This window comes from Antennarius striatus, chromosome 14, assembly GCF_040054535.1.
Source record: "Antennarius striatus isolate MH-2024 chromosome 14, ASM4005453v1, whole genome shotgun sequence".
Taxonomy (NCBI): domain Eukaryota; kingdom Metazoa; phylum Chordata; class Actinopteri; order Lophiiformes; family Antennariidae; genus Antennarius; species Antennarius striatus.
Window position 1 is genome coordinate 20,813,353 of NC_090789.1, and position 23,263 is coordinate 20,836,615.

The 23,263-nt window shown below is 46.5% G+C and overlaps 2 protein-coding genes across 3 annotated transcripts; one reads left to right on the forward strand and one right to left on the reverse strand.

The window, feature by feature from the left end:
- Positions 1 to 75: 75 nt before the first annotated feature.
- Positions 76 to 10,295, reverse strand: stx12 (syntaxin 12). The gene is made up of 10 exons (XM_068333847.1): positions 10,206 to 10,295; positions 9,168 to 9,294; positions 7,640 to 7,709; positions 6,502 to 6,601; positions 5,875 to 6,012; positions 3,938 to 3,981; positions 3,417 to 3,522; positions 3,204 to 3,276; positions 2,855 to 2,937; positions 76 to 794 (listed from the first exon to the last, which is right to left on the reverse strand). The coding sequence occupies exons 2-10, from the start codon at positions 9,262 to 9,264 to the stop codon at positions 699 to 701; spliced, it is 807 nt and encodes a 268-aa protein (XP_068189948.1). The 5' UTR covers positions 9,265 to 9,294; positions 10,206 to 10,295; the 3' UTR covers positions 76 to 698.
- A 10,820-nt stretch (positions 10,296 to 21,115) lies between these two features.
- Positions 21,116 to 22,680, forward strand: LOC137607696 (uncharacterized). Of its 2 annotated transcripts, none has more exons than XM_068333620.1 (2): positions 21,116 to 21,232; positions 21,377 to 22,680. In XM_068333620.1, exon 2 carries the CDS (start codon positions 21,434 to 21,436, stop codon positions 22,151 to 22,153), a length of 720 nt encoding a protein of 239 aa, XP_068189721.1. In that variant the 5' UTR covers positions 21,116 to 21,232; positions 21,377 to 21,433; the 3' UTR covers positions 22,154 to 22,680. The 2 variants fall into 2 exon arrangements, with proteins under 2 accessions (XP_068189721.1, XP_068189722.1); XM_068333621.1 differs by having other exon boundaries at positions 21,179 to 21,232; positions 21,554 to 22,680.
- The last annotated feature ends 583 nt before the right edge of the window (positions 22,681 to 23,263 follow it).

Genomic DNA, 23,263 nt, shown 5'->3' on the forward strand with positions numbered 1-23,263 from the left:
GTGTTGTCAGACTAGAGAGGCGGGTTCTTTTTACCAAATAAGGACTCACAAATTCAGTGAAAAAATGTTTTGTTTCACCGTTTATTTTTTTTAAATTTCATATCAATTTGTTATACTGCATTATAACCTTAGTATTATAATGTGGTGCTTTGCCATATTTACAGACATGGACTGGATTTATATTAGTAATCTAAGCGTTCATTTTACAACATATATACGAGAGCCACTGCTGCCATCATCACCAGGAGTCATGGAACTTGTCTATGTTGGTCGAGAGCGACACAAGATGGCGCAACAGGACGCAGAAATATTTACAGCATCTTAAAAAAATCACATCGATTCACTTTAATGAGTAGTGAGTTTCGTTTTTCATTTTGTTCTTTCTAAAATCAATGGCATATTCATATTCTTTATACTTGAAATGCAGTGACAGCTAGTGTTAGTGGAGTAAATAAGAATTAAAAAATAGTGAATAAAGTAAACCAAAGAAAATCAATCAGTCTTAATGCTCATTGATGTTTTACAGTTCAAAAAACAAAAAAAAACAAAAAAGACTTGATCAGTTTAGATAAACGTGACTTCCACGTCGACTCTGGGTCTAATCTGTTGATAATGAAGTCATCATTCTCTTCCTGTGGTTCCGAGCGACTTGCAGGTGGGAGTGAAACATCCTGGTGCCCCATCAGACGCACCGTCGATCACTTGCCAGACACTTGCCAGATAATGATCCCAAGAATGATGAGCACGATGGAGCCGACCATGGCGAGGATACACATCTTCTTCCGTGATTTTTGCTGAGATGAGGAAAGCAGAGAGGCAGATTATCGTAAGGCCTTAAATTTTATATTGAACAACTGATTTACTGACTGTTTCTTCTACGAGCACGTCTGCTGACAGCTCATTCCTTCCATTTATAAACTCAGTGAAACTAGCATTAAACACAGCTCCGTCGTTGAAAACAGGCTTCAGCGCCACGATGCAGAACTTTAGTACCAAACAGAGCGGCGGCTGAGTGGAGGGGAGGAGGTGCTGCAGTGGGGGGGGGGCAAGGTGCTGCTTTGTTTACAGTCAAACTGGGACGGTCGTGTCTCACAGTGTAAGAAGGAAGGTCTTCAATGCTTTCTGGGGGCCTCAGGACATTCTGCTGGATTTAGTCCAGGACACTGGCACAACACTCCTTTTTGCTAGCTTGTGGGCTAAATTTTTGGGGTAAGGGCTCAAAACCGGTCATGTGACCGAGACCTGTGACCGAGGCACAGGCGCATGCATTCGTCTGTGCGTCATTCCATACAGAACTCACTTTTCAAAATAAAACATCTTTAGATTGTTAAAAAAAAAAAAGAGAAACATTCAAATGTTCCGTGGCGCCCGGTACCTCATGGCCCGTGAGCCGGTACCTCATGGCCCGTGACCTCATGGCCCGTGACCCGGTACCTCATGGCCCGTGACCCGGTACCTCTTGGCCCGTGAGCCGGTACCTCATGGCCCGTGAGCCGGTACCTCATGGCCCGTGAGCCGGTACCTCACGGCCCCTGACCCGGTACCTCATGGCCTGTGACCCGGTACCTCATGGCCCGCGACCTGGTACCGGGTGGTTGGGGACCGCTGTGTTATAGGATTAATTTTCTAATTAATCTTAATTAAAATTTTAATTTCGTATCCTTTAGTAATCCCCGAAGGAAAATTAAGATCAGAGTCTAGTTTGAACAAACACATGCATCTATGTTAGTGTGTAAAGGCCCCTGTAACACACAAACACACACACACACACACACACACACACACACACACACACACACACACACACACACACACACACACACACACACACACAGGGCTGTAGGCATGCAGGTGGAGGTAGAGTGGCGGGCAGCTCCTACATGGTGCGTCGCAAATGAGCAACTTTTTGTAAAGGGGGACGGTGCCTTGCTCAAGTGCGCCTCGGCAGTGCTGCGGAGGTGAGCTGACACCTCCCACTATCAGCTCACACTCAAGGCGGCTGGGGGGGGGGGGCCGGAATCGAACTGCTGTTGGGTTTTGGGCTGTTGACCCCCCCAAACCTAACAGCTTCTCAAGGCCAGGTCAGTCTCATCTGCCTGGACTGGGAGGAGAGAACACGTCTCTCCTGTCCTAGCGTCACTTCATCGGCTCCTGATTAATCATAGAATACAATCCAAACTCCTCATGATCACATAAAGCTCTCCACTGTAAGGCTCCGTCTGACATGGAGATCTGATTGAAGTGTATCACCCCCCCCAGGGCCCTTTGATCAGAGGAGGCAGGATTTCTGGTGACCCGTTGGGTTTTTAAGAGTAACAGGAGGCAGAAGCTTCAGCTATCTGCCCCTCTACTCTGGAACGACCTCCCAGCCTCGGTCCGTGGGGGGGGGGGGGGGGGGGGGGCAGACACCCTTAGCTTATTTAACAGGAGACTAAAAACCCTCCTCTTTGATAGAGCCTACAATTAGAAAAAACACTATCTCTTTCCCCAGTGTATTTCTTTTCCCCAACCCTCAAGGAGGACGACCGTCCTCCAGAGTCTGGGTCCTGCCTGAGTTTCTTCCTCAATGAGAGAGTTTTTCCCCGCCACCATTCCTTATGCTTTCTATGGAGGGTTCTGTTGGCTTTCTGTCTGTCAAGCACTTTGAAATGTCTTAACATGTGATTAAACACTATATAAATAAAAGTTGATTGATTGATTTGTTTCTTGAACACAGGAAAGGTCACTCATGAAATCCTGGTAACAACCCAGTTTCTACTACAGACCACCGTCTGTGGTGGAAACACAACATCCAGCCTGTAGCTGCCTGGACAAAGTGCTGGTAAACTGGATGAACTGCTTGTTGAGGTCTCACCTGGTAGAGCGCCGCCCTCTGGAGCTGCTCTGTTCCTCTGTCCACATGAACTTCAGCATGTTCCACATTGGCCTCGATGCTGTCTGCAAGGGGGATTCAGGAGCAACGTCAGTTTGGAGAACGACTAGTTTGAGAACAATTCAGTTATCATAGATAAAGAAAGTAACAACAGATTTTAAAAATATGTCTCCATGCATTCACTTCAGCACAAGACCATTGTAGGTTTGTAACTACTGACCCCCCCCCACCAAAGTCATAACACAACTAATGTGTGTGTGTACAGAGGGAGATGAGGTCTGCGCTCCAGAGGAGTGGTCAACACTGCCTGATGTCCCCCAATGCCACTCACCAATCATTTCTCCCTGATCATGGATCATCACTGCCAGGTCCTTAAAGATCTGGTTCACATCCAGGATGTCAGACTGAAAAAGGTGGTGAGACTGACTCAACATGTGTGATCCAAACAGGACAGTGTGTTCTATCAGAGGCCAGCAGTCACATTCAGAGGCTTCCACTTTGTCCTGGTACGTATTAACATTAGGAAGAGGAAGAAACGGCTAACCTCCAGCTGTCTGATGTTGGTTTCTCTCTCCTTGATGAGCTCCAGGTCCTCCTCCGTGATGGCAGCCTCATCTGACTGGGTGCTGATCTGACCCCAGTCCTCTTGGCTTTTTACACAAAGGACAGCCGTTAACATTAATAATTATGTGAAGTATTGAAAAATGTGTGAAACGGAAGATTTTAACTGCTATACAACACAAGACTGGACAAAGATCCAAACTGGGGTTAACAGAGGCGGTCTGGTGGTTGGTTTTGATCTTTTAGAAACACCTCAACAGAAGACAACTTAAAGTGGAATGCAGTGTTTACCTGTGTGTACGTATTTACTGAGTCATTGCTTCATCATTACTAGACTCCTTTCACAACCTCCATGTTTACCAAGTAGTCTGGCTTTAGCACCAAATCAATTTCTGTACCTCACTTGGATGAAGAGGATTTATGGCAGCAGCAGGAAACAGTATAAATGTAGACACCAGAGGATATGTACATTTACATTTATGTCTGTGGTCACGTATTACTCACTTATCAAAGGAAACAAGCTTTTCATCCCATGAAGTGTCTTCAGTCTGGTGGAGAAAAATAAACACACAGTGACCAAACATGTCAGAACAGAATCATCCGTCTTTAATGACCTGAAAGTAGGTCAGGGTACCCTGAAAGTAGTACAAGCAAACCTTGGTTTTAGAAAACTTTAGACATCAAACACCTGCAGCCATCACTGGCTGCAGGTGATCACGCTACATCATTAGCCTACCTGTGCTACAGGGGATTTTGCACACTCAGTAGTGGATTTCTGCCTGTCATGATGGTACATCATCTGATTGATTTCTTAATATTTTAATCCATAGTAACTATGTTGATCAAAAACAGAAAGTGGTCAGACGAACACGTGTAACCTGAATGTACCTGTACTGTCTAACAGAACGTGATGGGAGTCAGCGTTCTGCAGGATCTGAATGTCAAGGTGAACAACTCTAGTCTGGTGCTGGTAGAAATAAAGGAACACTTCCTGAAGCTGATGGAAACAACAGAAACAGACTTTGGTGTAAAATGACATCAGAGTAACACCTGTCAAGGTGAAGCCACGCATATCTGAACTGGTCTCTATGACAACAGCAGAAGTCACACTGATTTACAGGTAGGTCATTTCACGTGAGTTCATGTACTGTCTTGGTTTTGGTCTTTGAAAAAGGTGACATTAATACACAATTCAGTAAATACACCAGGAAAACATACACTTATGTCTGAAATTTGAAAAAAACAAAACAAAACTTTTTTTTTTTACTAAAGGAGGGTTCGGTGAGTGAGCATATGAAACCAGCAGGGTTCAGTACCTCCAACAAGGTTAAGAACCACTGATCTTCTCTATACTGTACATTTAGAACAGGTCCCAGAGACATCATGTGATGATAGGTAGATCATGTGATGATAGGTAGATCATGTGATGATAGGTAGATCATGTGATGATAGGTAGATCATGTGATGATAGGTACTGTAGATCATGTGATGATAGGTACTGTAGATCATGTGATGATAGGTACTGTAGATCATGTGATGATAGGTACTGTAGATCATGTGATGATAGGTACTGTAGATCATGTGATGATAGGTACTGTAGATCATGTGATGATAGGTACTGTAGATCATGTGATGATAGGTACTGTAGATCATGTGATGATAGGTACTGTAGATCATGTGATGATAGGTACAGTGGCTTGCAAAAGTATTCAGCCCCCCAAGCCTTTTTGACATTTTGCCACATTTCAGGCTTCAAACTTAAAGATAACAAACTGAAAATATTCTTCACACATCCTACTTTTCAGTTTTTTTTTATTTCTGAACACAATATAAATGTAGAATAAATCTGGTTCCACTTCAGGATTGTGTCTCACATGTTGTTGATTCTCAAAAAATATTTTCAGTTTGTTATCTTTAAGTTTGAAGCCTGAAATGTGGCAAAATGTCAAAAAAATTCTTTGGGGGGGCTGAATACTTTTGCAAGCCACTGTAGATCATGTGACGATGGATAGATCATGTGATGATGGGTAGATCATGTGATGATGGGTAGATCATGTGATGATGGGTAGATCATGTGATGATGGGTAGATCATGTGATGATAGGTAGATCATGTGATGATAGGTAGATCATGTGATGATGGGTAGATCATGTGATGATGGGTAGATCATGTGATGATAGGTAGATCATGTGATGATGGGTAGATCATGTGATGATGGGTAGATCATGTGATGATAGGTAGATCATGGGATGATAGGTAGATCATGTGATGATGGGTAGATCATGTGATGATGGGTAGATCATGTGATGATGGGTAGATCATGTGATGATGGGTAGATCATGTGATGATGGGTAGATCATGTGATGATGGGTAGATCATGTGATGATGGGTAGATCATGTGATGACAGGCTGATGTTAGAGGGTGTGGTCAGCGTTACTTACTGACAGGCGGGATCCGGCTCTGGCTCTGGCCACAGACTCCTTCTCTTTCTCTGCTGCTCGCCGCTGGACGGCTTGAAAGTTGTTCAGAACCGCTGAGAAATCATTCATCAGTCGGTCCCGCTGGATCTTTTGCTGCCTCTGGATGGGGGGGGGCATTAGATCAGTAACAAGGTCCCTTTTCTTTAAAAACACTAAAGACCGTGTTCACCAGTGAAACATGAACATTATGGGATGAGTTCTAAACCAGAGAGTTCATAGGTCACAGCACATGTTGAACATCTTCACCAGGTGGGTTTAACGTTGATGGTACAAACTAGTCAGAAAACAAATGACAGGATTCTTTGGACACCTTCACCTTCCACCATCAAATGGTGATGAAACGGTCACACGTGTGTTTGCTGAAACATGAGAAACTTTTGAAGCAGTCCTGACATTTCATGAGCAGATGGAGAGACATGAAAACCAGCTCCAGTTCTCCCCCTGAACAAAAACCTGTTTCTTCCTCTTTGGGGGGTATGTCAGACAAGCAGTTTGAATAGTGTTCTAGCTAATGTACCCCCCCGGGTCTTTGTGTGTTCACTCTGGATGGAGGACACGCGTGATGTAGAGGTGAGGCGTGACACTCACCTGCTCCGACAGCGATGGGGGCAGAGGGACCGACCCAAACTCTTTGAGGTGTTTGTTGGTTTCCTTTGCCAGCTGGTTTGTGTAATGCTGTATCTGCTGCCTGTGGACGCACCGAGAGTTCTGGTGAGCAAACAGCAACACGACACACACTCTGTCCCGGTACACCAGCAGCTGTCCCACTACACATCTCTTTGGGTGGCTGCCGATAGACGACACATACATGTACTCTGTTCCATATCAAAGGAATACCAGAACCGGATGATTCAATAAAGTGCATCCTTTGCACACTAACATTCAACCCACAGAATACACTTTTTGTGAACTAAAGTTATCTGGTAAAATAATTACTTCATGATATTAACTTAGAGAAAAAAATCACTTGCACGCGTGCGAACAAACAACTCAGTTGTGCAACGTTCGAACTTAGCACACAGTGTGCACAAAGTATTGCTGCACTTTATCTTCCTAAACTTGGCAGAAATGTTCACACAGGAAGTCCCTTTAATATTTTTGAATCAGCCTCTCCTCGCAGCTGCATGTTCTTCAGGCCAGTTTGATCATTAAATAGAGAAAATAGAAAAACCAGACAGAAAGGACAAAAAAACACCAACTTTGAATTTAAGACTTCCTGTTTTGAAACACAGATGAAAACACGGTGTGTGTGTGTGTGGGGGGGGGGTCGACCTTTTAGCACTCACATGGCCTAGGAAGGGATATCCTGAGCAAAAGATAAAGTGAGAGTCCCAACGCTGCCGTGTGAGAGGCCACTTCCTCTTCCTGTTGGCTGACGTCTCACCTGGACCTCCAGCACTACACAGACCCTCAGAAACCTGTCGGACATGTTTGTACCTTCTAACAGCAGCTCTGGGGTCACCACTGATTCTTACTTAAAGGTGAACGCAGGCGTGACACTGTCACCACACCATAACTTCAGTGTGATCTGTGGATGCCATCCAGAACATTCGGCTCCCTTTCATATTATTATAAGTTAAACTATCTGAGAGGTTAAGGATGGATGATGATCAAAGCAGCTGGTCATCGGTCCAGTCCATCACTCATCTCAGTCCTGACTGTGTTTACCAGCTGGTGACCGAACCGGTCAGAGGAGGAACAGCATGGGGTGTGATTGGATACGTACAGACGCTCCTGGAGCTCGCTGGTGTCCTGTCTGGTCCCCAACTGGTTCACCATGCTCTTGATCTGAGCAGCTGTCAACAAAACAGGTAACAGGGAGAAGTTTCAGTGTTGTTCTAAGAGGAGGACATCTGTGGAGACCCCACATGACCCCGCATGACCAACAGCGTCTGTCCTGGCCTGGGGGCCCACCCTCACACAAACATATGAGTGAGAAAAAACTCCACTGCGTAAAGACCATCAGTCCAGAATGTGTTTGTACTGTTAGGCCTACCTTCACTATCAGACACAAGAGTTAGGAGAGCAGCCAGGGCTTTGATGTCTAACACTGACATTATGAAGGAACAACATGTGACCTGAATGTTCACAAGATATTGATAACTAACAATTGTTGAACAAATCAGTGAAACCGTTTGATGCTGCTTCCATTAAGGAGTCCATTAATGCAGCGTCTTGTCTACAAATAATGGGAATCTTCTCATTTGTGTGTGTTACAGTTTTTCAATGGAATTATTTGTCAAACCGCGAGTACAGCGAGGTTCCACCCAATGAGCACGGCTCACACACTGCCCCGTGTTTCTGAGCTGCCTGTCCTTTATTCTGCCCCGTGTTTCTGAGCTGCCTGTCCTTTATTCTGCCCCGTGTTTCTGAGCTGCCTAACCTTTACTGGCGGTTTCACTCTGTAGCCGTCTGGCCCTCGGGCAAAATGTGCCGCCCCATGTGAAAGTAGCGTGGCGTGGTCTTCAACATTCCTCACACTCCTTGTGATGTAAAGGACATCTATACCTCCTCAGTGTTGCTGCTGCAATACACAAAGCAATGCTCGCCATAGTAGAGTTGTTCTGCTCGCCATAGTAGAGCTGTTCTTCTCGGGCTGAGAAGACTGCTTGAATAATGTGAGAACCTATATTATGACAAGTTGAAGGCGTACCATGTTTTATTTCTGTGGTATAAAATGTTTGTTTCCATTGTCGCTGTAAAGACAGTGAGAAGCACAAACTGCAAAATGCAAGAAAGAATAGAAAGTGGAGACGCAGCACAGGGAACGGTTCCCTGGTGTAACTGTTGTGAATGTTTAGCATTTCAGACAGAATGAGGATAACACACACATGTATAGCAGTGTGTAGCAGTGTATAGCAGTGTGTAGCAGTGTATAGCAGTGTGTAGCAGTGTATAGCAGTGTGTAGCAGTGTATAGCAGTGTGTAGCAGTGTATAGCAGTGTGTAGCAGTGTGTAGCAGTGTGTAGCAGTGTGTAGCAGTGTGTAGCAGTGTGTAGCAGTGTATAGCAGTGTGTAGCAGTGTGTAGCAGTGTGTAGCAGTGTGTAGCAGTGTATAGCAGTGTATAGCAGTGTATAGCATTTCAAAAGGTACACTTGTAACACACACAATGACAGCATCTACACATCCAGCCAACAGCAGAACAATAGAAACAATTATGGGATGGAAACACTCCAGTATCTTTGGGAACTGTGGAGTGTTTCAATCCTGTCCACAGGAAACCAGACCAGCAGACGGACCCATGGAGACTTACTGTTCTGCGTGATCTTCTGGATGTTGGAGCTGCATGTCTGGATCAGGGTGTTGAAGTCCCGCGGGACGGGGCGGTAGGTGTCTGCCTTTCCGTACATGTCGGTCTGGGGGGGCCTTCTGCTTTGGTTCTACAGAAACAGAGTCAATGTCACTGAGTGGATTCCAAACTGTTTGAATCCAGATAGACTACTGCTGAAGATGTGGGCCTGAAGGTAGAGCACCTCCACCAGGAGAAGAGCACCTCCTCCAGGAGGACGTCACCTCCTCCAGGAGGACATCACTTCCTCCAGGAGGACATCACCTCCTCCAGGAGGACATCACCTCCTCCAGGAGGACATCACCTCCTCCAGGAGAACATCACCTCCTCCAGGAGGACATCACCTCCTCCAGGAGAACATCACCTCCTCCAGGAGAACATCACGGGCGTGTCCACCATCAGTGGTGATGATTAGCACTGATTATTACTAACGGAATGATTATTGGTAACAGATTGATTATTATAGGTAACAGAATAATGATTATTACTGATGGGACGGTCCCCGGATGTGACGTATTTACGGACAGGAGCCATAACGCGAGTAGAACTCGGTCCGGTTAGGGTGCTAAATACCTATGGTGCTAACCAGCTATAGTGCTATCTAGCTAACGTGCCAACTAGCTACGTTGCTAAGTAGCTAGCGTGCTACCTAGCTAGCGGGCCAAAGGGGTAGTCGTTTCAAGTCGTTCGGCTGGTTTCTAATCACACCTGAGGTGTGTGTGGCAGCAGATTCACACACTCCTCAGGTGTGTTCACACACTCCTCAGGTGTGCTCACACACTCCTCAGGTGTGCTCACACACTCGCTGGTGTCTCGGTGAGAGCAGCTCCACCGACCCGTCGGTGTTGTTAGCCACGGAGGCTAACGGTCAGCTGTTAGCCCCTCCCTGTCGGAGATCTCTCTTTATCTCTTAATTTAATCTCTAATCCGCTCCAGTAGAAACACTAAAGGAATAAAAACATTTAAACAAAAAAATACTTGCGTTACGTGTGTGTTAGTTACATTTTCAGCGGGTGGGTGTTGGTAGTGTCGGTGGTGTCAGCAGCCCGTCTTCACTTCCTGGTCGCCGGTCCCACTGTGATGACGTCACGGACCGCCTCAGTGATTCTGTTGGGCTGGCTTTGATGCCTTCTTCTGGCTTTGATGCCTTCTTCTGGCTTTGATGCCTTCTTCTGGCTTTGATGCCTTCTTCTGGCTTTGATGCCTTCTTCTGGCTTTGATGCCTTCTTCTGGCTTTGATGCCTTCTTCTGGCTTTGATGCCTTCTTCTGGCTTTGATGCCTTCTTCTGGCTTTGATGCCTTCTTCTGGCTTTGATGCCTTCTTCTGGCTTTGATGCCTTCTTCTTCTGGCCATGATATCTTTGGACAATAAAGGCACAGATTCTGACAAACATTAAAGTTTGTTGAGATGTGATCACAAAATACATGTTTTATTGTGAAGGGCTTTGCCGGATGTGGCTAGACCGGAAGTAGTGGTGACACCGTGTATTTAATGACATCAAATAAACACCTGTAGACCTGTTATATGAGAAATACTGATGCCTCCCGGCTCGTTCATTCTGCGTTCTGTTTGTTTTTTTCTTACCTAAATGTTTCTGGCATGGCCGACGTATTTCCCACTGCAGTGTGGCTCTGCTGACAGGCTATGGGCCCAGAGGGGCCACATTTAGTGTCGTGGTGGAAAGTTTGTTTGTTTGTTTGTTTGTTTGTTGGCGTGCTGCTAAGCTAACGGGACAACATTCTTCTGCGCATGCGCGAGCAGGCTGCAGTTTCCTCTGCTCAGAGCGAGTTTGTTTGCATAATTTTGCGTTTTTTTTCTATGTTTCTGCGTGTATTTTTCTAACGTAAAATTAGATAATGTATAGTGATATGCTGGTGTACTCCAGGGAGGAGTTGATGTCCATGAGGGTCAAAGGAGACCCAGCAACACGCGATCTCATCCCCCTGAGCTCCGACGGAGATATCGCGGATGCCGAGCGGGTCGAGTTGAAAGGACTAGACTAACGGCTAGAGCCGCTAACTGGAGGAGAGTCAAGCCCTCCGTCCCCTCCGTCATCATGGGGAACGTGAACTCTCTACCCAACAAGTTGGACGAACTGACGGCGCTGTGCAGGACTGAACAGCGCTACCGGGAGACCAGCTTGTTGGTGTTCTCAGAGACGTGGCTAACTGGCGACGTGCCGGACGCTAACGTCCGACTAACCGGCTTCTCCGTACGAGCGGACCGGGACACGAACACCGCCGGTAAGAAGAAAGGAGGTGGATTAATCATCTATACCAACGATAGATGGTGCCCTCCGGGACATGTGACGGTGAAATCAACACTGTGTAACCGCGATCTGGAGCTAACAGCTGTTAGCATCAGACCCTACTACCTGGCGCGTGAATTTTCACACGTCATCGTCCTCGCCGTCTACATCCCTCCACGGGCGGACCCTGAGACGGCACGAGAGACCATCTGTGGGACCACCTCTGCTCTTCGGACCCGGCACCTGGAGGCGCTCGTCATCATCACCGGTGACTTTAACCACGTCACCTTGGACTCATCTCTCCCTACAATGGTCCAGTGTGTAGACTGTCCCACACGGAAGAACAGAACCATCGATCTGTTCTACACTAATGCTAAGGAGGCATACACAGCCACCCCCCTCCCTCCACTAGGTAAATCAGACCATAACCTAGTGTACCTACAGCCCACCTACATCCCGCTGGTGAAACGGCTGCCAGCGACAACACGACAGGTCAGGAGGTGGTCCCCGGAAGCAGAGGAGATGCTGAGGAACTGCTTCCAGACCACCGACTGGGATGTTATTGTGGGCTCACATGGGGAGGACATTGAGGGGGCAGCTCAGTGTTTTACAGACTACATGAACTTCTGTGTGGACACTGTGGCCCCTGTCAGGACAATCAGGTGTTACCCCAACAACAAACCATGGGTAACCAAGGACGTCAAGGCTGTCCTGAGCAGGAAGAAGCGGGCGTTCAGGAGCAAGAACGAGGAGGAGATGAGGAAGGCCCAGCAGGAAGTGAGACTCTGCCTGAGGGAGGCCAAGGAGGCGTACAGGAGGAAGCTGGAGAAGCAGCTGGGGTGCAACCAGGTGCGGGAGGTCTGGAATGGGATGAGAACCATCACCGGACACGGGAAAGGGTGCAGCACTTTGGAGGGGAATATTGAAAGAGCGAACAATCGGTTCAGCTCCCCCACCACTCCCGGCTCCTCGTCCCAGGCCTCTTCCTGTCCTGCAAACCGCTCCTGTGCTTCCTCTCCTTCCACCCCTGCCACTTCTCCGGAGCCCACTCCAAGAACTGCGAAGCTCAACGGCCCCACCTCAACCACTGGACTTCCAACCTCGCCACAACCTCCTTCTCCCACCACGACGGAGACCATCATCACTGCAGACCTAGTGACGACAACGCTGAGGAGGCTCCGTCCCTACAAGGCGGCTGGACCAGATAAGGTCTCCCCAAGACTCCTCCGAGCCTGTGCTTCGGAACTAGGGGACCCCCTGCAACAATTGTTCAACCTCAGTCTGCGGCTGGGGAGGGTCCCGTCACTGTGGAAGACCTCCTGCATTGTCCCTGTACCCAAGAAAGGACGCCCTACTGAGCTCAACGACCACCGACCGGTCGCTCTTACCTCCCACGTAATGAAGACCCTAGAGCGACTGGTCCTGGAGCTCATGCGTCCACAGGTGCAGGGTGCTATGGACCCTCTCCAGTTCACCTATCAGGCCAAGGTTGGGGTTGACGACGCTGTCTTGTACCTCCTCCACCGCATACTCTCCTACCTGGACGCCGGGGTCTGTGCCGTCAGAGTGCTCTTCTTCGACTTTTCGAGTGCCTTCAACACCATCCAGCCCCGGCTCCTGCAGGATAAACTGACCTCCATGGCTGTGGACCCCTACCTCGTGAGCTGGATCACGGACTACCTAACGGACAGACCCCAGTACGTCCGTATGGGGGACTTTGTCTTCTATGGTGACCAGCAGCACGGGGGCGCCACAGGGGACCGTTCTATCCCCCATTCTCTTCACCCTCTACACATCAGACTTCAAGCACAACTCTGATACATGCCACATACAGAAGTACTCCGATGACACCGCGATAGTGGCATGTATCCGGGAGGGTGATGAGGGGGGGTACAGGGCATTGGTGGCTGACTTTGTGGAGTGGTGCCAACAGAACCAGCTCCAGCTCAACGTCTCCAAGACAAAGGAGATGGTTCTGGATTTCCGGCGGGCACCTCCCTCTCCACAGCCGGTGATCATCAAAGGCAGTGAGGTGGAGGTGGTAGAAAACTATAAGTTCCTGGGACTGCAGCTAGACAGCAGACTGGACCGGTCACTCAACTCGGACTGTGTGTACAAGAAGGGGCAGAGCAGGATGTACTTCCTGAGGAGGCTGGCCTCCTTCAACATCTGTCCTAAGCTCCTTCTCATGTTCTATCAGTCCGTAGTCTCCAGTGTGCTGTCATACGCCATTGTGTGTTGGGGTGGGGGGGCCAGGAAAAGAGATATGGACCGTCTGAACAGACTCATCCGCAGAGCGGGCTCAGTGGTCGGGCTGAGCCTGGACTCTGTGGAGACAGTTCTGGGGAGCAGGACCATGTCTAAAATTAAGGCCATCATGAACAACACCAGGCACCCCCTGCACACCACCTTCTCCCAGCAGAGAAGCACCTTCAGCGGCAGACTGCTGTCACACAGCGCCTCCACAGAGAGGCTGAGGTCCTCTTTCGTGCCATCAGGGGGTACAATGACTCTCTCAGGAGGAGCGGGGGGAGGTGGGAGGTCTGCACGGGGTTGAAAATTGATTTAATTTAATGTAATTTAAATTTAATTTTATACTGTTTATATATATATTATTTATTTATTTTTTATACTGTTTTATATTTTAATTCAATTTTATACTGTTTAGATTTTATTTTATACTGTTTATATTTTAGTTATAGTTTAGTATATAAGTCCTGTTAGTGCTGCATGTGTCTGTCTGTTAGTGTAATGTATGTCTTGTGGTATGTCCTGTGATGTCAGTGTTTGTTTTTCTCCTGGTGTTTATCCAGTATTATTTGTTATGTAACGCCTGAGCAGTGGATATATACAATTTCCTCCGGGATTATTAAAGTATCTATCTATCTATCTATCTATCTATCTATCTATCTATCTATCTATCTATCTATCTATCTATCTATCTATCTATCTATCTATCTATCTATCTATCTATCTATCTATCTATCTATCTATCTATCTATCTATCTATCTATCTATCTATCTATCTATCTATCTATCTATCTATCTATCTATCTATCTATCAACATGGACAACATTCGTTTGTCAAGCCGGCTCTGCTTTGACGGATCAGAGCAGTGAAAGTGAACCTGATCGTGTGATCCGAGCACAAACGGCCATAACGGCGTTGACAAATGCTGGAGGGACATTGAGTGACGGATGGATGGTAGAAATGGTTCTGAAGGGACTTCCAGAGGAATTCAAACCATTTGCGGTGCATGTAGCACAGAGAGGACTGTGTCTTTTTCTGAGTTTAAAACCAAGCTCAGGAGTTTGGAGGACACGGAGAAGATCTGTAAAGCAGCAGCCCCGGACGACAACGCCATGCGAACTCCAGTGAGGCGAACAGGTGCAGGTGACCGGCGCGGACGAGGAGCTGGGCCCGGGAGCGGTGATGTCGTGTTCCTGGTGTGGCATGGGGGGCACATTGCCAGAATGTGTGAAGAGCAGCAGTGGTGTGAGCACTGCCAGAGCTCCACACACCGGTACTCAGCCTGCAGGGGGAGACAGCAGGCGGGATGATGTGCAGAAAGTGTCTGAGGGCTGCAGCAGCAGCGAGTACTCATCCGAGCAATGGTTGTGGTGCCTGTTGGGTAGTGATTACTTCTCTCCAATAATCAACTCCGTATTTAAACAATAATTGTATTTATTAGACTCACTCGTCTGCACACATGTTGGCTCTATGGCAATGCACACAAGTAAGTATCTGGCGCGCCCTGGCACCTGGATATGACGTCAGTCCCCAGAAGGGGAAGCACCTCAGTACGTAACATCCCCCCCTTACTAGGAATTAGACTCCAATGTGCCTTGCACTAAACATCAGTGAAATAACTCTTTTTTTTGTTCTCTCAACATCAATGTATTACATTCTTATATTTTTTTCATACAGAACAACCCAGTTTCCCTTTCAAAAATTCACCCTGTAATAAACCAAAGGTTCACCATAATTTCACCTCGTAAACACGAAACGTAAACATCCCCATGACTGGTAAGGCACAATCATAATATCACAAACATCACATCTGACACGTATTTTGTTTTTTTTTTTGTTTTTTAAGTACTGAACAGACTCTTTCACTTAATGACAAAGTCAGTCAAATGCTGAGGCAGTTTGATCTGCCTGTGGGGTCTCTCGTACCTAGCAGGCGTTGCAGGTTTTGGTGTGGACACCCTAGTGTGAGTCTCCGTGTTGGACTCGATGTCAGGTGTGGTTTTTCCTCCTCGTGTTCAGTCCATGTTATTTGTGTCTTGCCAGATGACTGTGGGGCAGGATCTTCGGTGTAGTACTTCTTGACGAATGTAGTGTTCCTGGAATAGGTCGTTCCACTTGGTGATTTAACAATCACATTGTTTCCGTCCTTGCTGATCACCTTGTGTGGTGTCTTGTTGAAGGTTGTTGGGAATTTGTCAACTTTCTCTTGTTTTAGTAGGACCTGGTCTCCCACTGATACATCTGAGTGTTTCGCTCTGTTTTTGTTGTCAGTGTAGATTTTCAACTGTCCTTTTCTCTCAGCAATTGATGTCTCTGACCTCCAGATCTCTTTGTGGTGTCGTGATGTCTGGGAGCTTTCCTCTGATCTTTCTGTTGAACAGAAGCTCGGCAGGACTCTTTCCTGTCGTGGCATGATCTATCGATCGATAGACGGTCACATACTTGCGTAGCTCCTTTTTCCATTCTAGCCCCTCAGACTGTGCGATGTGAATCCTCTTCATCAACGAAGCGTTTTGCCGCTCCACCTCACCGTTGGCTTGAGCCCATTTAGGTGTGGTATTCACATTCTCGATTCCGTTCTCCTGGCAGAATGCTTGAAACTGTGCAGACGTACTGTGGTCCACAATCCGAACGAATGGAAATAGGAAGTCCATGCCTACTGAAGATATTCTCCAGGCTATCTATGACCTTTTCCGCAGTGGTCGGCTGCAGGATCTCATACTCATAGTACCGGCTGTAATAGTCAATCACAACTAATATGGAATGTCCTGTTGGTAGTGGGCCTAGTAGGTCAGTGGCTAAGTCCTGCCACGGCCCATCTGGAAGTGCTGTGGGTCTCAGAGGTTCAGACATGTCAGGCCTTGACAATATTTGGCAACCGTGACATGACCTCACATATCTCTCTGCTGCTTTATCCAGACCTGGCCACCACACCTTACTCCTGAGGTGTTGTTTTGTGCCCACAATGCCCAAGTGTCCCTCATGAGCCAACTCCAGGGCTCTGTCTCTGAGTGCCTGTGGCAGTATGATGCGTGTCCCTCTTAACACCAACTGTCCAATTACACACAGTTCATATGCAATACGCGCATACACTTGGCACTTGTCAAAACATCCACTCTGTACTGCACTTCTCAGGTCTCTGAGTTTATCATCAGTCGCAGAGGCTTCCTCTACCTCTCTGGTGGTCAGTGCTCGTGGAGTAGCGTGTGTGGCAACGAATCGCACGTATTCCTCCGCGCCGTGCTTGTGGATCCCATCTGTCGTGCTCTCTCCCAGTAGTCGTGACAGGGGATCCGCAATGTTGTCCTTTCCGGGTATGTGTAATACTCTGAAATCATACGGTTGGAGCCACAACACCCACCGCTCAATGCGGGCACATGGCTTAGAGGCCGGACTGTAGATGGCCTCCAGAGCCTTGTGGTCCGTCACTAGGTCAAACCTTTTTCCATATATGAATGGGTGCAGCCTCTCGCACGCCCAGACTAAGGTGAGGGCCTCCCGTTCAGTTTGTGAGTATCTGCGTTCACAGTCAGTCATGCTCCGTCTTACCTCTTACCTAACATATGGGCACCATCTCTCGCTGCTGTTGCTGTACTAGGACTGCACCTATTCCTACTGGTCCTGCATCCGCTATGACTTTAGTAGGGGCATCTTTATCAAAGTATGCGCCAGCCTCAGCTAACTTCTCCTTTAACACTTTAAATGCATGCTTTTACCCTGGCCCAAATATAAAAGGTGTGTCTTTCTTAGTTAGCCTCCTAAGTGGCTCTGATATGCTAGCAAACTGTGGTATGAAACGGCTTGAATAACCCGCTAAACCAAGTAAACTACGGGTCTCAGAAGCGTTCTCAGGCTCTCGTGCCTCTGCTATTGCTCTCACTCTTTCTGTAGTGGGACCTATGCCCTTCTGCGAGAGTAACATGCCCATGAAAATTAGCTTGTCCATATTAAACTGACACTTCTCCTTGTTTAGGGTCAGCCCATAGTCCTCTAACCTCTTCAGAACTGCATGGAGTCGTTTATCATGAGTCTCCTGGTCTGGGCCATGAACAATTATATCATCTGAGATATTCTCTACCCCCTCAATGCCAGCTGTAGCTGTCGCAATTTCGTATTGATACTGTTCACTAGCAGATGAGTCACCAAATATGAGTCTTTTGTACCTGTAGGTACCTGTTTGTACAGCAAACGTAGTGATACCCCTGGACTCTGGTGTGAGCTCTAGCTGGTGATAGCCCCATTTCAAGTCCAATTTACTGAAAATGACAGACCCGTTCATTCCCTGTAAGAGCTCATCCACAGTAGGAATTGGGTATTGTCAAGTTATTTGGGTTTTCTTGACATCGTTTCTGCCCTAACTTGAAAATGGCATGTAGATGGGCACAGAGGACGCTTTGGGGCAACTCAGCTCTTTGTAATGGTTTTATTTCACAGTTTGTTGATTGTACAAATCAACACCAGTGTTTATTTTTGGTCCAATACTCTGTCCAATAGCACAGAGTGCAAAGTCTGACGTCAAGAATGCCTATTCTAGTGCTTTGTGGTCGAATCAAGTCGTTCAGAGCCATGTCTTCCTAAAAGTCCAAATATCTATTGATGCAGGAAGTGTTTGTTTACCAGATTCTAGGAGTTGGTTGGGTTAGGGAGGACCACTATGTATATGTAGAGACCTGAAAAAGTGTGATTTTCAGAATAGGGCCCCTTTAATATCAGGATAAGTGTATAAATTAAATTAAATGCATAATAAACTGAAAATGTATTATTGTGCTGCCCTATGATCATACCAATTTATGCTTTCAAATAGTAAAATGAGAAAAATAAAACAATATCAATTCAGTTGTTTTCTTTGTTGTATTCTTTCTCTAAATTAATCTCTGCTCTGACTGCTAATGCATAATGTAGCAGGGCTACTGTTGCATTGTGGGGAATGCAGTGTTGGTGTATGCAAAGCACCTGCCATGCTGTGGCCGGAGGGCCAGTTCTTCTTCTTCTCTTCTTCTTCTTCCTCCTCTTCCTCCTCCTCCTCCTCCTCCTCTTCCTCTTCCTCTTCCTCCTCCTCCTCCTCCTCCTCCTGCTCCTGCTCCTCCTCCTCCTCCTCCTCCTTTTAACTTGTTCAGTGAAAATTTTAGTATCAGGAAATTCATCTATGGTGCTGGGTACAATAGATGGAATCAGAGAAAGTGGCAGCTTTTAAATTTTATTTCTGGGGAGGCAAAACTCACAATTTCTGTGACCAGGAAGAGGAGAACTGAAAACAATACTGTTCCAGAAGCAGCTCCTGTTTTCTGCTGTAACATCAGATGTCGCTTAAAACTAGAATTTGGTTTCTATAAAATGACAAAAGACCTGAATAACTTCAGGAACATCTGGTGTCACAAAAATGTCCTATGGACTTTAGTTGATGACCTCCTCACTTTTGCAAACTTCCTGATATAATGTACTAATTTTTATATTATATTTCCCTTTGTTTCTTGGTGTTTAATGTTTTTGAGTGTTTAGTGTTTTTGAAATTTTATCTCATGAAAAATTGTAAAATGTTCTAAATGTTCTAAATGTTCTAAATGTTAAATGTGATTGAAGTTTTTTTTTCAAAAAAACTTCTTCTGAGGCACTTCAGTGCTTCATCTAATGTAAAATTGCAAAATGTTTGAATGTGATTAAAGTGTTTTTACAAAAAAAAATAAAAAATCTTCTTCTGTTTGGTTTAATGGCAGTTTACCCCTTCGTGTCTGGAGCATTACCGCCACCTACTGAGTCTACATTGGAACAGGAGATCAGGCAGTTACAGACTAGAACCCCTTAGTGACGGATCCTCCTAAATTCTGTCCATTGACCTAGTTTCCCACATAAAGTCCATCAGTCGCCCCAGTCTTGCTCTATTGTCAACTTTTAGCAGGTTTCCTAAATTAAACGGTTTCCTATCCTTCTCCATCATTGCATCAAGGTCTTCCTCTCCTCTTTGTACCTCTCACATTCTATCAACACATGTTGCACTGGTTCTGTTACCCCACACTGTTCACATTTCCCATCTGTGTGTTTACCTATTTTATACAATGTTTTATTCAACCCTGTATGCCCGATCCTTAACCGAGTTAATGTTGTTTCCTCCTTCCGGTTCCTTCCAATCCTTCTTCCCTCTCCCACCTGTCTCTGTATTGAAAAGAAATGCCTGCCCGTTTCTGCCAACTCCCAGTATTCCTGCCACTGTTTCTGACTGTATTTTTTAATGAGTGCCTTCCCTTCTGCTTTGCTTAAACTGATTTGCAGGTCTACGTCTTGTTGCCTTAATGATTGCTTTGCTATCATGTCTGCCTCCTCATTTCCTTCTATTCCCACATGGGCAGGAACCCACACAAAACTCACCCCCAGCCCTCTCTCCCAGACTTCATACAGATTACTGGGCACCTCAAATATTAGATCTTGTCTACATGAATTCATTGTTTGTATGCTTGAGAGAGCTGCCCAGCTGTCTGATGCTATGACTGACTTTTCCTTCCCATGCGTTTTTATCCACTGTAATGCTATTATTATCGCTACTAATTCTACTGCATACACTGATATGTGATCTGAACACCTCTGCTTTATTCTTATTTTTCCTGTATGGGTATATACTGCATTCCCAGTTCAGCCAGTATCTGGATCTTTTGATCCATCTGTGAATATCATTTGATTATTGTCATATTTCTCTTCCAAGTATTTCATGGCTATGAACCCAGCTGTGCTTTGTCTCTTCGTTTCCTTAAGAAGTTTCTTGATTTCAAGATTTACTTCTGGCATCATAAACAACCACGGGGGGATCCTTGATACTGGAACCGTTTTATCTACTTGAATCCGGCTTAACCCTGCCCTTTCTGCAACTCCATTCCCAATTCTACCAAAACTGGCTGCACTGCTGTTTTCATACTCCCAACAGTCCCTCAGGATATTCTTTATGAGGTGATCCTCTCCGTGTCCCTTTATATTAATCCAATATGCCAACATGATTTTAATTCTTCTAATTCTCAGTGGCTGTTCTCCTGCTCCAGCCTGTATAGCTGCCACCGGGGAGGTTTTAAATGCACCACAACATATTCTCAACCCTTGAGCTTGCTGCACCTCTAGTTTCTTCAAGTGAGTATCTGCGGCTGACATATATGCTATAGATCCATAGTCTAATGAGGTTCTCATCACGGCTTTGTATATCCCTAACAGTGATGTTTTTGATGCTCACCAGTCCCTTCCAGCTACACATTTTAATAAATTATTCACTTTTTGGCATTTATTAACAAGCCTGTCTATATGCTGTCTCCACGTTAGTTTTTCATCCATCCACAATGAAGAGTTCTCTGCCAGCCACAAGGGGGCAGTGCTATATTAGGTTCCTTGTTCTCTTGTGTTAGAGTCATGTGACACCAGGCTGTCATGTGATACAAGCCGTTCCATTGCTGCACCGTTGCTGCACTGTTGCTGAACGTTACACAAGGTTCACGTTCAGATGGACATTCTCTCATGGAGCTTGGAAGCTGTTTAGCTGTTCCCGCTCTTTTATTGTAAGTTTGTCTTTTCTTTGGTCACAGTATTTTTGAAACTATGCAGTTTGTTACTTTATTCTGTTTACTTATTTAAAAAGAATTATATGCTTGTATTTACTTTTGGGAAATATCTTGTATTTTTGTTTTGTGTTTTCACTGCAGGGCTTCTTCATCGTTGTCATTAAAAACAATAATTGACGTTGAGGAGTGTATTTCTTCATGAAGAAGCCATGGTTGTCGTCGAATGAATGCTCCGTGCCTGACTGCGCTTTCAGGACTAATGACGTGTCGGAGGCTCTCGCCATCGCTCTGTTGACTAATCATGGACTTGCCCATCAGAGTGCACCGGCTGTCATGGCTGCCCCGGCCCAGGCCCACACCCCTCAGGGCCCGAAACTGGACCGGCCGAGGGTCGACGTTGGTGTGTCCATTGAGGAATGGAACGTGTTCCTCCATCGTTGGGAAGTCTTCTGCACTGGCTTGGGCATAGGAGTTGCCCAGGCCCCTTTCCAGCTCTTCCAGTGTGCTGGGCCTGAACTTGGTGACAGCCTGCTGAAAGCCAACCCGACCGTCGCCTCAGGGTCTTTGCCAGATCTCATCGCCGCCATGCGTTCTCTAGCAGTCATCCCAGTCGCCACATACGTACTGCGTACCGAACTGCTTCGGTTACACCAGGAGCGCGACGAGACCTTCCGCGCCTTCACTGCCAGGGTGCGGGAGAAAGCAGAGACATGTGCCTACGCTGCAGTGTGTGAGTGTGACAAGGCGGTGGACTATACTGACCACATTATCCGTGATGTCCTGATCAATGGGATTTATGACTCGGACATACGCTGCGAGGTGCTGAGCACATCTGTGGAGGAAAGTGTAAGTCTTATGTGTCCCATGAATGAACTCAAGTGTTCTATTAATGAACTAAAGTATGTGTCCCATAAATGAGCTCAAACTCATTACTGTTGCACATTCTCATGAAATATATGTTCAGAGAGTACCCCAACTCTCATAAAGTATCCTTACCTGTCTTGTAAATGACAGCCTATGATATTCATCACCTGTTTTCCCCCCTGAGTTTCTTGAAAACATGTCAACCTGTGAGATGTACCACTTGTTGTGTTATCTTAGCTGATGCTCATATCCTGAACAAGGGGAGACTGCTAGCCTTGACTAAAGATGGATGTTGCCTGCAAGTGGGGACCGGCCCTCCTCACTTGCACGCGATGCTCCACTATAAAGAAGAGAGATTTTTCTCTACCAAGTTAGAGTCTGCCACGGGTCTTGGTACAGACGCCTGGTCCTTTGTTTTTCATCTGCTGCTCTGACTGAGGTGTTGGCTCTCCGCCTATTGTCAACGGTAAGAGTGATATAGCTGATGACTTGTTTGCATTCTTTGAACTGATGTTAATGTGGGGATTGCGGGAGTGACAACCTGTATCTAGCGTTTTCATCACTGTTGATTATCTTTGCTTCCTTTGTGGATCTTTTGTTATAATAAATATATTAACCATTTGTGAGTGTGCTGACTTACTTCGGACCTTAGGTCTTCAAATAAGGCATGAAATTTCACAAAACAACATCCGACATCCTGAACAAACCAGTTAACGATGTGGTTGCACTTGTCGAGAACAAAGAGATGGCTCGTAATGCTCTCCCTTCCTTGGCCCTGTCAGCCATGTCATCATTCCAGCGCTTAAGGAGAGGCCCACAGGTGAGCTCCACCCCAACCCCAGGCCCAGCGGACAAGGCTAGGATGGCCTCGTGCCCGGAGTGCAGGGGCACCTTCAATGTCTTTACGGAAGGGTCTCGCGGATGAAACACCAAGCCCCACCAGCTTTGTATTGACTGTTATAGGGCTCCCCGGCGCAAGAGGCGACAGCAGCCGCCCGCCAGCAGTCAACAGGCTGCCATGGAGCTGGAACCGATCTCCCAGAATGCATCTTTTCAGCCTAGTGCCCGCCCTGGCTGGCGCCGCGGGAGCCATGTCGACTCGCCTGTCGTTCTCGAGCACCACATCTTCTCAAAGGGCGAATGGAGGCGAGCGAGGACGAGGGA